General features: G+C 38.0%; 1 protein-coding gene across 3 annotated transcripts in view; it reads right to left on the bottom strand.

Annotated features, from left to right (window-relative positions):
• Positions 1 to 13496, bottom strand: part of YIPF6 (Yip1 domain family member 6) — a 42164-nt gene that overhangs the window by 9145 nt on the left and 19523 nt on the right. For all 3 annotated transcript variants that reach the window (XM_082864793.1, XM_082864792.1, XM_082864794.1), the window contains exons 2-4: positions 4585 to 4713; positions 3460 to 3538; positions 708 to 750 (exon numbers count right to left, since the gene is read on the bottom strand). In XM_082864793.1, coding sequence (XP_082720919.1) covers positions 708 to 750; positions 3460 to 3538; positions 4585 to 4713 — 251 coding nt within the window. The remainder of the gene's footprint in view (positions 1 to 707; positions 751 to 3459; positions 3539 to 4584; positions 4714 to 13496) is intronic.

Raw genomic sequence — 13496 nt, 5'->3', positions numbered from 1 at the left:
GAGCTTGTTTGTCAAAAGAGGAAAAATATTCACTTCTTGTCATGAGGATAAGAGAAGGTATTTAAAAGTTTTCTGTAAGCTAAGAAAAATCATTATACAAATTTTGGTTATTAGTGGCCGAAAGTCACTCTGCTGATAGCAAAGTTAGGATGAGAACTCAGAACTGAATCCTAGTGCAGTATTTTTTCCACTCTACCAGTGGTTATATTCCCCTCTCCAGCGGAACTTTGCTTTCCTTCTTCTGTCCTTTCCCTTTACATACAATGCATATGGAAAACATAACCCTTTGAAACATGATCTTGCTTTGAACTCTACCACTTCTACTCTAATTTATTCTCACTTATACTTTTAGTAAATTTTTAAAGAATTATGTTTGCAAATAAACAGTGCTTAAACCTACAGATACTTAATTCACTTAGCTTAATGAGGTACATGAGTGTGAATAAATGTTGAACAGAAATGGCTAAAACAGGATAAGAAGTCATTGGTAAATGAAGGTGGGCATAATTTTCACATCTTTAAATTCCATCACTCTTTGAATTGATCTAGAAAACTACTTGACTTTTTAGATTTAAATACATAAGGAGTACAATATGTCATAGAAGTCCTAAATGAAATATTCAGTCAAAATCCCCTTCAATTTTGAAACTCCATGAAAAAAATCTAATCTATCTCAAATGACAAAGAAAGGAAATATAAGTACTTACAATGCAAGCGTCACACAAAGGATCAAAGGGCCCCATAAATCCCCTACAAGAAAAGACAGAAGACTGTTAAGACACAACCATGTAGTGTTTTCTGTCTTTATTCCAATATGTACATCTCCCACTCTTGGAATTCAGACATCAAGGCTCTCCCTGTCTGCCCAAGCCTTCCGACCTCTGCTATCCCTCTGCTGACCCTCCCTGCTCCCTAATTCTGAATGCCCTTCTTCAAATATCCTTTAAGTTTTGTTCACTTCACATCCCACAAATCACCCCTCTCCCCACCTACTAAGCCACATTCCAGCATGCTACAGTTAAAGACCAACGAGCAAGGAGTCAAAAGACATAAGTGCCCTACCCTGCACCACCAAAAAGAAGACTAAAGCCAAGTCACTTTACCTATCTGAGACTACATTAGACAAGGCAAGTATAATCAGGTTCACCTCACAAATATGAAAAACAAAGCTGGGAAGAAGTGACATGCCCAAGTTTCCGTAAACAGTTAAGTGTGGGGGTGGGACCAGAACCTAGAACCAAAACCAGAATCTTCTGATTCCTACTACAAAGTCCTTTCCACTCTGCAATACTGTTTCCCTTTCATAATTACTACATTGAACTAGCACAGAATTGCTGTTCTTATAGGTGAAAAACAGCCCAACACTGGTAATTTCATAGGGTTAAATGTTAACAAACAACATGAAAACTTTTTGAAAACTATAAAGGCTCTGTCAACATTAGGTCTAATCACTGTGGTTCTCAATCAATAGCTGTTGGGTGATTAATAAACCAACAGTTCAGTAACATACAGCTTAAAGCACAATTATCTTCCTCAAGTAATATGAAAAAAGGTACATATACCACTTCTAACTTTAACCTCACTTGTACATAACTTTATGTGAAAGAAGTGTGCATATGTACACACGTCTTTTTTTTAAATAAGTAATTTTGACACCATAATCCTAACACTCTAATAAACTATTGTTAATTAAATAAGCAATAAATTGTTAAAATTTATCAACTGAAAAGCTGAATTCAAGTACAACTGACATTAATACGCTGTTTTTTTAATGCAGTGAAGACTTTTTAATTTGTAAAAGATTCATAACAGTATTTTAAAACTATTCTTATTCTTGTGAAATATATAAAACACAAAATTTACCATTTTAGTCACTTTTAACTGTACAGGCACGGAGTATATTCACTGTTGTGCAAGCAACACACCATCCGTCTCCAGAACTTTTTCATCTCCCAAACTGAAACTCCAACCCATTAAACAATAACTCCTCAATACCCCCTCAGTCCCTGACAACCATCATTTAACTTTTTTTCTCTATAAATCTGACTACTCTAGGTACCTAACATAAGTGGAATCATATATGTCCTTTTGTGTATGGCTTATTTTACTTAGCATAATGTCTTCAAGGTTCATCCAAGTTGTAGCATGTATCAGGAATTTCACTCCTTTTTAAGGATAATAACCCATTCATATATGGCATACACCACGGTGTATATAACACACTTTGTTTACCCATCCATCCACTGATAGACGTAAGAGTTGTTTTCACCTGCTGCTATGAACACAGGTGTGCAAATAACTGTTTGAGTCCGTACTTTCAATTCTTTTGGGTATATACCCAGAAGGAGACGTGCTGAATGAATCATATGGTAGTTCTATACTATAAATTTTATATACTATAAAATTATGTGGTAATTTTTTGAGGAACCACCATGTTGTTTTACACAGTGGCTGTACCATTTTACATTCCCACCAGCAATGCACAAGGGTTCCAATTTCTCCACATCCTCACCAACACTTGTTATTTTCTGTTTCTTTGACAATAACCATCCTAATGGATCTGAATTGGTATCTAATTGGATAAGACAGCTTTTCTGAGGAAGAAACTTCAACCTCAGAAAAGTTAACTGTCTTATCCAAGATCACACACTATTCAAACACTGATTTGCCCATGCTCTTTCCACTACATACGAGCTGTAGCAAATCATGTGTCAGCTTCAACCCACAATGTACTATGTTGAAAAAGATTCTGACGCTGCATCCAATTGCCACACAGTGATGGCACATTTGCCACATATTTGCCATCCTTATATTACAGCTGAAATGCTGCCAAAATAGAAGGTACACTCATGTACAACATCATTGTTACTACTCTCAAACAATAGATTCAATTTTTTTCTGACAAAGGGTACTAAGAAAAACCAAGAATGCTTGAAAAGAAAAGGTCTAACAATTTTAAGAATAAATTCTAAATAACAGCAAAATTTTCTGCAAACACCGTTTTGGAACTCCTAAAGAAAGCAGTCAACAGACTAAATGATCATTCTGAAAATAGAAATGTCAATAAAGTACTATTAATTTGTTAAACCTTTAATGGGTATTAGCTATTATTCTAATTTAACATTTACACATTTTGCCTTTCCCTTGGAAATCATTAGCTCTTTGGTTGAACAAAGTCCCTATGTCTTTGCCACTTCCAGAAATATTCTTTGCAGTGTCTATTATAGCAGGTGAAAATATACAGTCTATATTTATTGATGAGGACAATATATTCAGCAAAATCTTCCAATCTCTGAAATTCCATCCTAAATTTTTAACTTTTTTCAAAAACTTCATTTATGTATTTTTTCATCCTGCAAAATGACATCAGTTTTATTACCACAGAGCCTTTGCCTTATAAAATACTTATGATAAGGTATGATGAGAAACAGCAAAGCCTCAAAATCCTTATATACTTACAATCTCTCAAAAGAGTATTGCTTTTCCTTGGGTACAAAACATGCATGAATTTTTTCCCAACAGCTTTTAGATCACGCATCTGAAAGATATAAACAACTTGTACTGTGATGACCAAGGTTGCCAAGCAGCCCCCTCACTTAATTTGCTAAAATTTCTTTTATTTCAATCTCCTGGGAGCCCTTCATTGAATTTTAGAGCTATAACTCCGGTTTAATTCCTTCACTATACAAACAAACCAGAGAGGTGGGGTTTTTCTATTAACTCCTTTTTCTATTAACTTTTCCTATTAACTCCTTAAGCCAACATCTAACTCTTTACCACATTCATCAGTTCTGTTTTGAGTTTTTAAACTCCACAGAAGAGAAACACAGCCCTTCTAATATGTTACTTAAAGAAACGAAAATAATAGCACTAGTAAAATCTGCTCTGCAAAACACAGCACCTAACTTTCAGTTCATACATGATGAGGTCACAAGGGGCAATCAGCCTGCTCCCAAGCTAACACATTCTTCACAATGTGTAAAGTCAATTAATTTTCAACATTCCCATACATTCTGGCAAATGAATCCTAGAAGCCAGATTTTAAAAAATCAAGACATTTAAAGAAGGGTGCAGTCATATAAACATAACCTCTCAAATTATAGTTGAGGTAGTTCTGTCCTAATTTAGAAATTTCTTCATGTCATTAATAGTTCTTTGTAAACATGACTTTTAATGGTTGTTTACCATTCTACCACATAGATGTAACATAATTTACTTAACCGATTACTCTTCTTTGCAACTTTCCCCCATTATAAATATTGCTGTAACAAACATCTTTGTATAAACATTTTTCTGTATTTTTAAAAATACTTTTGTATTAAAAATTTTTTTTCCTTATACTATACCTAGAGAAGTGGGAATTATCACCTCAAAAAGATTGGACATTTTAAGTTCTTTAATATCCATTACAGCCAAACTGCTTTCCAAAAAGGCTGTACCAAATTATTCTCTAGGGGAGAACCTTAAATTTCAATAAATAAAATACACTGAAAACCAGTGAACCAATCAAAAATATTACAAAGTGCTATTAGCTATTTAGCCCCATGACACTGAACAGAAGTTCTCTCAACTTGTCTAACTTACAATGGTATTCTGAACAGATTCATTCAGTGTGGAGCTGTCAAATTCCCGAATGCGAGATCTCATGGGAATGGTGATTTCTCCTTCCACAGGGATGTCTTGTGAGATAGATATATCTGAAAGGCCTGCAAACTGAGAAGAATTAGGGACAAAAATTTAAAGCCTGTAATAAACTGTAGGATTCCCCCAAAGACGACATCATTTCCCAGAGAGCAGGACCATGTCTTTTTGTAGGGTTTTATACAGTTTTTAAAATAAGGTGTTAGCTCACCAGACATCGAAAAATGCAGTTAGCTAAAATTCTCAAACGCTTATTTCTTTTAACTTAAAGAAGGAGATGGCAAACAATGGAAAAAATTATAAAGTAAATGGCATAGACTTTCTTGCCCTCAAATATCTGGTTTCTTTCAAGCATGAAATCTTTTTTTTATATCTTTATCAGAGTATAATTGCTTTACAATGTTGTGTTAGTTTCTGCTGTACAACGAAGTGAATCAGCTATATGTATACATATATCCTCATATCCCCTCCCTCTTAAGCCTCTCTCCCACCCTCCTATCCCACCCGTCTAGGTCATCACAAAGCATCAAGCTGATCTCCTTGTGCTATACAGCAGCTTCCCACTAGCTATCTATTTTACATTTGGTAGTGTATATACATCGATGCTACTCTTTCACTTTGTCCCAGCTTCCCCATCCCCCACACTCGTATCCTCAAGTCCGTTCTCTGTCTGCGTCTTTATTCCCACCCTGCCTGCCACTAGGTTCATCAGTACCGTTTTTTTAGATTCCATATATGTGTTAGCATACGGTATTTGCTTTTCTCTTTCTTACTTCACTCTGTATGACAGGCTCTAGGTCCATCCACCTCATTACAAATAACTCAATTTCACTCCTTTTTATGGCTGAGTAACATTCCATTGTATATATGTGCCACATCTTCTTTATCCATTCATCTGTCGATGGACATTTAGGTTCCTTCCATGTCCTGGCTATTGTAAATAGTGCTGCAATGAACATTGGAGTGCATGTCTCTTTTTGAATTATGGTTTTCTCAGGGTATATGCCCAGTAGTGGGATTGCTGGGTCATATGATAGTTCTATTTGTAGTTTTTTAAGGAACCTCTATACTGTTTTCCACAGTGGCTGTATCAATTTTCATTCCCACCAACAGTGCAGGAGGGTTCCCTTTTCTGCACACCCTCTCCAGCATTTATTGTTTCTAGATTTGTTGATGATGGCAATTCTGACCAGTATGAGATGATACCTCATTGTGGTTTTCATTTGCATTTCTCTAATGATTAGTGATGTTGAGCATCTTTTCATGTGTTTGTTGGCAATCTATATGTCTTCTTTGAAAAAATGTCTATTTAGGTCTTCTGCCCATTTTTGGATTGGGTTATTTGTTTTTTTTGATATTGAGCTGCATGAGCTGTCAAGCATGAAATCTTAACAGGATAGAAGCTAGTAAGATTGCAGAACTTTTAGTGACATTTCAGTGATCACATCTTAGCACAGCCACAATTCTGTTGCACTTCTGCTCCTTAGTGGGCTCCAGTGGCCTCTGCTGGCTAAAACGGAGCATTATGTGAAATCTAAAGGGAAACTGGGAAGAACATGGAAATAGCAAAACACATCATTATTTATACTTTTTTTACCAGATTACTGGCAACCACAGATCAAATAACATTTCCAAAGTGAACTGCAAGATTGCAAACTTTTAAACTCTTATGTTCATATGTCAAATTTGATTACTGTGACTGAAACTCTAGAATCTTCAAGTTCCTAAGAAAACAGAAGCAATCCCTTCTCATATGGTTTTTGGCCCAATGTTTAGTGGGCAATAGTTACAGGTAAATGAAATACAAGACAGTATACTAAAATTTTAGGAAGAATAAGGTTGTTCAAAGAACTTATGAAAAGCAGCTTCTCAATCACACTCTTTTTTTTTTTTTAAACATCTTTATTGGGGTATAATTGCTTTACAATGGTGTGTTAGTTTCTGCTTTATAACAAAGTGAATCAGTCATACATAAACATATGTTCCCATATGTCTTCCCTGTTGCGTCTACCTCCCTCCCACCCTCCCTATCCCACCCCTCCAGGCTGTCACAAAGCACCGAGCCAATATCCCTGTGCCATGCGGCTGCTTCCCACTAGCTATCTACCTTACTACGTTTGTTAGTGCGTATATGCCCATGACTCTCTCTCGCCCTGTCACAGCTCACCCTTCCCCCTCCCCATAACCTCAAGTCCGTTCTCTAGGAGGTCTGCGTCTTTATTCCTGCTTTACCCCTAGGTTCTTCATGACATTTTTTTTCTTAAATTCCATATATATGTGTTAGCATACGGTATTTGTCTTTTTCTTTCTGACTTACTTCACTCTGTATGACAGACTCTAGGTCTATCCACCTCATTACAAATAGCTCAATTTCGTTTCTTTTTATGGCTGAGTAATATTCCATTGTATATATGTGCCACATCTTCTTTATCCATTCATCCGATGACGGGCACTTAGGTTGTTTCCATCTCCGGGCTATTGTAAATAGAGCTGCAATGAACATTTTGGTACATGACTCTTTATGAATTTTGGTTTTCTCAGGGTATATGCCCAGTAGTGGGATTGCTGGGTCATATGGTAGTTCTATTTGTAGTTTTTTAAGGAACCTCCATACTGTTCTCCATAGTGGCTGAACCAATTCACATTCCCACCAGCAGTGCAAGAGTGTTCCCTTTTCTCCACACCCTCTCCAGCATTTATTGTTTCTAGATTTTTTGATGATGGCCATTCTGACTGGTGTGAGATGATATCTCATTGTAGTTTTGATTTGCATTTCTCTAATGATTAATGATGTTGAGCATTCTTTCATGTGTTTGTTGGCAGTCTGTATATCTTCTTTGGAGAAATGTCTATTTAGGTCTTCTGCCCATTTTTGGATTGGGTTGTTTGTTTTCTTGTTATTGAGCTGCATGAGCTGCTTATAAATTTTGGAGGTTAATCCTTTGTCGGTTGCTTCATTTGCAAATATTTTCTCCCATTCTGAGGGTTGTCTTTTGGTCCTGTTTATGGTTTCCTTTGCTGTGCAAAAGCTTTGAAGTTTCATTAGGTCCCATTTGTTTATTTTTGTTTTTATTTCCATTACTCTAGGAGGTGGGTCAGAAAGGATCTTGCTGTGATTTATGTCATAGAGTGTTCTGCCTATGTTTTCCTCTAAGAGTTTGATAGTGTCTGGCCTTACATTTAGGTCTTTAATCCATTTTGAGCTTATTTTTGTGTATGGTGTTAGGGAGTGATCTAATCTCATACTTTTACATGTACCTGTCCAGTTTTCCCAGCACCACTTATTGAAGGGGCTGTCCTTTCTCCATTATACATTACTGCCACCTTTATCAAAGATAAGGTGTCCATATGTGCATGGGTTTATCTCTGGGCTTTCTATCCTGTTCCATTGATCTATCTTTCTGTTTTTGTGCCAGTACCATACCGTCTTGATAACTGTAGCTTTGTAGTATAGTCTGAAGTCAGGGAGCCTGATTCCTCCAGTTCCTTCTTTCGTTCTCAAGATTGCTTTGGCTATTCGGGGTCTTTTGTGTTTCCATACAAATTGTGAAATTTTTTGTTCTAGTTCTGTGAAAAATGCCAGTGGTAGTTTGATAGGGATTGCATTGAATCTATAGATTGCTTTGGGTAGTAGAGTCATTTTCACAATGTTGATTCTTCCAATCCAAGAACATGGTATATCTCTCCATCTATTTGTATCATCTTTAATTTCTTTCATCAGTGTCTTATAATTTTCTGCATACAGGTCTTTTGTCTCCTTAGGTAGGTTTATTCCTAGATACTTTATTCTTTTTGTTGCAATGGTAAATGGGAGTGTTTTCTTCATTTCACTTTCAGATTTTTCATCATTAGTATATAGGAATGCCAGAGATTTCTGTGCATTAATTTTGTATCCTGCCACTTTACCAAATTCATTGATTAGCTCTAGTAGTTTTCTGGTAGCATCTTTAGGGTTCTCTATGTATAGGATCATGTCATCTGCAAACAGTGACAGCTTTACTTCTTCTTTTCCGATTTGGATTCCTTTTATTTCCTTTTCTTCTCTGATTGCTGTGGCTAAAACTTCCAAAACTATGTTGAATAAGAGTGGTGAGTGTGGGCAACCTTGTCTTGTTCCTGATCTTAGTGGAAATGCTTTCAGTTTTTCACCATTGAGGATTATGTTTGCTGTGGGCTTGTCATATATGGCCTTTATTATGTTGAGGAAAGTTCCCTCTATGCCTACTTTCTGCAGGGTTTTTATCATAAATGGGTGTTGAATTTTGTCAAAAGCTTCCTCTGCATCTATTGAGATGATCATATGGTTTTTCTCCTTCAATTTGTTAATATGGTTTATCACATTGATAGATTTGCGTATATTGAAGAATCCTTGCATTCCTGGAATAAACACCACTTGATCATGGTGTATGATCCTTTTAATGTGCTGTTGGATTCTGTTTGCTAGTATTTTGTTGAGGATTTTTGCATCTAGGTTCATCAGTGATATTGGCCTGTAGTTTTCTTTCTTTGTGACATCCTTGTCTGGTTTTGGTATCAAGGTGATGGTGGCCTCGTAGAAGGAGTTTGGGAGTGTTCCTCCCTCTGCTATATTTTGGAAGAGTTTGAGAAGGATAGGTGTTAGCTCTTCTCTAAATGTGTGATAGAATTCGCCTGTAAAGCCATCTGGTCCTGGGCTTTTCTTTGTTGGAAGGTTTTTAATCACAGTTTCAATTTCAGTGCTTGTGATTGGTCTGTTCATATTTTCTATTTCTTCCTGATTCAGTCTTGGCAGGTTGTGCATTTCTAAGAATTTGTCCATTTCTTCCAGATTGTCCATTTTATTGGCATAGAGTTGCTTGTAGTAATCTCTCATGATCTCTTTTATCTCTGCAGTGTCAGTTGTTACCTCTCCTTTTTCATTTCTAATTCTATTGATTTGAGTCTTCTCCCTTTTTTTCTTGATGAGTCTGGCTAGTGGTTTATCTATTTTGTTTATCTTCTCAAAGAACCAGCTTTTAGTTTTATTGATCTTTGCTATTGTTTCCTTCATTTCTTTTTCATTTATTTCTGATCTGATTTTTATGATTTCTTTCCTTCTGCTAGCTTTGGGGTTTTTTTGTTCTTCTTTCTCTAATTGCTTGAGGTGCAAGGTTAGGTTGTTTATTCGAGATGTTTCCTGCTTCTTAAGGTGGGCTTGTATTGCTATAAACTTCCCCCTTAGAACTGCTTTTGCTGCATCCCACAGGTTTTGGGTCGTTGTGTCTCCATTGTCATTTGTTTCTAGGTAGTTTTTGATTTCCTCTTTGATTTCTTCAGTGATATCTTCATTATTAAGTAGTGTATTGTTTAGCCTCCATGTGTTTGTATTTTTTACAGATCTCTTCCTGTAATTGATATCTAGTCTCATGGCGTTGTGGTCAGAAAAGATACTTGACACAATTTCAATTTTCTTAAATTTACCAAGGCTTGATTTGTGACCCAAGATATGATCTATCCTGGAGAATGTTCCATGAGCACTTGAGAAAAATGTGTATTCTGTTGTTTTTGGATGGAGTGTCCTATAAATATCAATTAAGTCCATCTTGTTTAATGTATCATTTAAAGCTTGTGTTTCCTTATTTATTTTCATTTTGGATGATCTGTCCATGGGTGAAAGTGGGGTGTTTAAGTCCCCTACTATGAATGTGTTACTGTCGATTTCCCCTTTTATGGCTGTTAGTATTTGCCTTATGTATTGAGGTGCTCCTATGTTGGGTGCATAAATATTTACAATTGTTATATCTTCTTCTTGGATCGATCCCTTGATCATTATGTAGTGTCCTTCTTTGTCTCTTTTAATAGTCCTTATTTTAAAGTCTATTTTGTCTGATATGAGAATTGCTACTCCAGCTTTCTTTTGGCTTCCATTTGCATGGAATATCTTTTTCCATCCCCTTACTTTCAGTCTGTATGTGTCTCTAGGTCTGAAGTGGGTCTCTTGTAGACAGCATATATAAGGGTCTTGTTTTTGTATCCATTCAGCTAATCTGTGTCTTTTGGTGGGAGCATTTAGTCCATTTACATTTAAGGTAATTATCGATATGTATGTTCCTATTCCCATTTTCTAAATTGTTTTGGGTTCGTTATTATAGGTCTTTTCCTTCTCTTGTGTTTCTTGCCTAGAAAAGATCCTTTAGCATTTGTTGTAAAGCTGATTTGGTGGTGCTGAACTCTCTCAGCTTTTGCTTGTCTGTAAAGGTTTTAATTTCTCCATCAAATCTGAATGAGATCCTTGCTGGGTAGAGTAGTCTTGGCTGCATGTTTTTCTCCTTCATCACTTTCAGTATGTCCTGCCACTCCCTTCTGGCTTGTAGGGTTTCTGCTGAGAGATCAGCTGTTAACCTTATGGGGATTCCCTTATGTGTTATTTGTTGTTTTTCCCTTGCTGCTTTTAATATGCTTTCTTTGTATTTAATTTTTGACAGTTTGATTAATATGTGTCTTGGCGTATTTCTCCTTGTATTTATCTTGTATGGGACTCTCTGTGCTTCCTGGACTTGATTAACTATTTCCTTTCCCATGTTAGGGAAGTTTTCAACTATAATCTCTTCAAATATTTTCTCAGTCCCTTTCTTTTTCTCTTCTTCTTCTGGAACCCCTATAATTCGAATGTTGGTGCATTTAATGTTGTCCCAGAGGTCTCTGAGACTGTCCTCAGTTCTTTTCATTCTTTTTTCTTTATTCTGCTCTGCAGTAGTTATTTCCACTATTTTATCTTCCAGGTCACTTATCCGTTCTTCTGCCTCAGTTATTCTGCTATTGATCCCATCTAGAGTACTTTTAATTTCATTTATTGTGTTGTTCATCGTTGCTTGTTTCATCTTTAGTTCTTCTAGGTCCTTGTTAACTGATTCTTGCATTTTGTCCAATCTATTGTCCATTCTATCTCCAAGATTTCAGATCAACCTTACTATCATTATTCTGAATTCTCTTTCAGGTAGACTGCCTATTTCCTCTTCATTTGTTAGGTCTGGTGCATTTTTATCTTGCTCCTTTATCTGCTGTGTGTTTTTCTGTCTTCTCATTTTGCTTATCTTACTGTGTTTGGGGTCTCCTTTTTGCAGGCTGCAGGTTCGTAGTTCCTCCTGTTTTTGATGTCTGTCTCCAGTGGCTAAGGTTGGTTCAGTGGGTTGTGTAGGCTTCCTGGTGGAGGGGACTAGTGCCTGTGTTGTGGTGGATGAGGCTGGATCTTGTCTCTCTAGTGGGCAGGTTCACGTCTGGTGGTGTGTTTGGGGGTGTCTGTGGCCTTATTATGATTTTAGGCAGCCTCTCTGCTAATGGGTGAGGTTGTGTTCCTGTTTTGCTAGTTGTTTGGCATAGGTTTTCCAGCACTGTGGCTTGCTGGTCGTTGAGTGAAGCTGGGTGCTGGTGTTAAGATGGAGGTCTCTGGGAGATTTTCGCCGTTTGATATTATGTGGAGCTGGGAGGTCTCTTGTTGATCAGTGTCCTGAAGTTGGCTCTCCTACCTCAGAGGCAGAGCCCTGCCTCCTGGCTGGAGCACCAAAAGCTTTTCATCCACACGGCTCAGGATAAAAGGGAGAAAAAGTAGAGGGAATTAGTAGAAGTATGAGGAAAGAAAGAAGGAAAGGAGGGTAGGAAGGAAGGAAGAAAGAAAGAAAGAAGCAAAGAAGGAAAGAAGGCAAGAAGGAAAGAAAGGAGGGAGGGAGGGAGGGAGAAAGGAAGGAAGGAGGGAAAGAAGGAAAAAAGACAGAAAGAAAGAAGATACAGTAAAAATAAAATAAAGTATAATAAAGTTATTGAATTAAAAAATTCTTATTTAGAAAAAAAAAAAGGGACGGAAAGAACCTTAGGACAAATGTTGGCAGCAAAGCTATACAGACAAAATCTTACACAGAAGCATACACATACACCCTCACTAAAAGAGGTAAATAGGGAAAAATCCTAAATCTTGCTGTCAGAGACCACCTCCTCAATTTGGGATGATTCGTTGTCTAAAGGAGGGAAGGAAGGACGGAAAGAAAGAAAGAAAGAACGAAGGTAAAGTATAATATTGTTATTAAAATTAATTATTAAGAAAAAAAATTAAAAAAAAACATGGACGGATAGAACCCTAGGACAAATGGTGGAAGCAAGACTATACAGACAAGATCTCACACAGAAGCATACACATACACATTCACAAAAAGAGGAAAGGGGAAAAAATCATAGATCTTGCTCCTAAAGTCCACTTCCTTAATTTGGGATGATTGGTTGTCTATTCAGGTATTCCACAGATGCAGGGTACATCAAGTTGATTGTGGAGCTTTAATCCGCTGCTTCTGAGGCTGCTGGGAGAGATTTCCCTTTCTCTTCTTTGTTCTCACAGCTCCCAGGGCTAAGCTTTGGATTTGGCCCTGCCACTGCGTGTAGATCGCTGGAGGGCGTCTGTTTTTTGCTCAGACAGGATGGGGTTAAAAGAGCCGCTGATTGGGGGCTCTGGCGCACTCAGGCCGGCGGGGACGGAGGGGCACAGAGTGCGGGGCGGGCCTACGGTGGCAATGGCCGGCGTGACTTTGCACCAGCCTGAGGCGTGCTGTGCGCTGTCCCGGGGAAGTTGTCCCTGGATCCCGGGAACCTGGCAGTGGCGGGCTGCACAGGCTCCGCGGAAGAGGGGTGTGGAGAGTGACCTGTGCTCGCACACAGGCCCCTCGGTGGCGGCAGCAGCAGCCTTAACGTCTCCCGCCCGCCTCTGGGGTCTGCGCTTTTAGCCGTGGCTTGCGCCCGTCTCTGGATTCTGCGCTTTCAGCCGCGGCTCGCGCCCGTCTCTGGATTCCGCGCTTTCAGCCGCGGCTCGCGCCCGTCTCTGGATTCCGCGCTTTCAGCCGCGGCTCGCACCC

The sequence above is a fragment of the Leucopleurus acutus genome (assembly GCF_964270905.1).
Source record: "Leucopleurus acutus genome assembly, chromosome: X".
Lineage (NCBI taxonomy): Eukaryota > Metazoa > Chordata > Mammalia > Artiodactyla > Delphinidae > Leucopleurus > Leucopleurus acutus.
The sequence above is the reverse complement of the archived record's forward strand: the minus strand, read 5'-3'. Positions and strand labels throughout refer to the sequence as shown.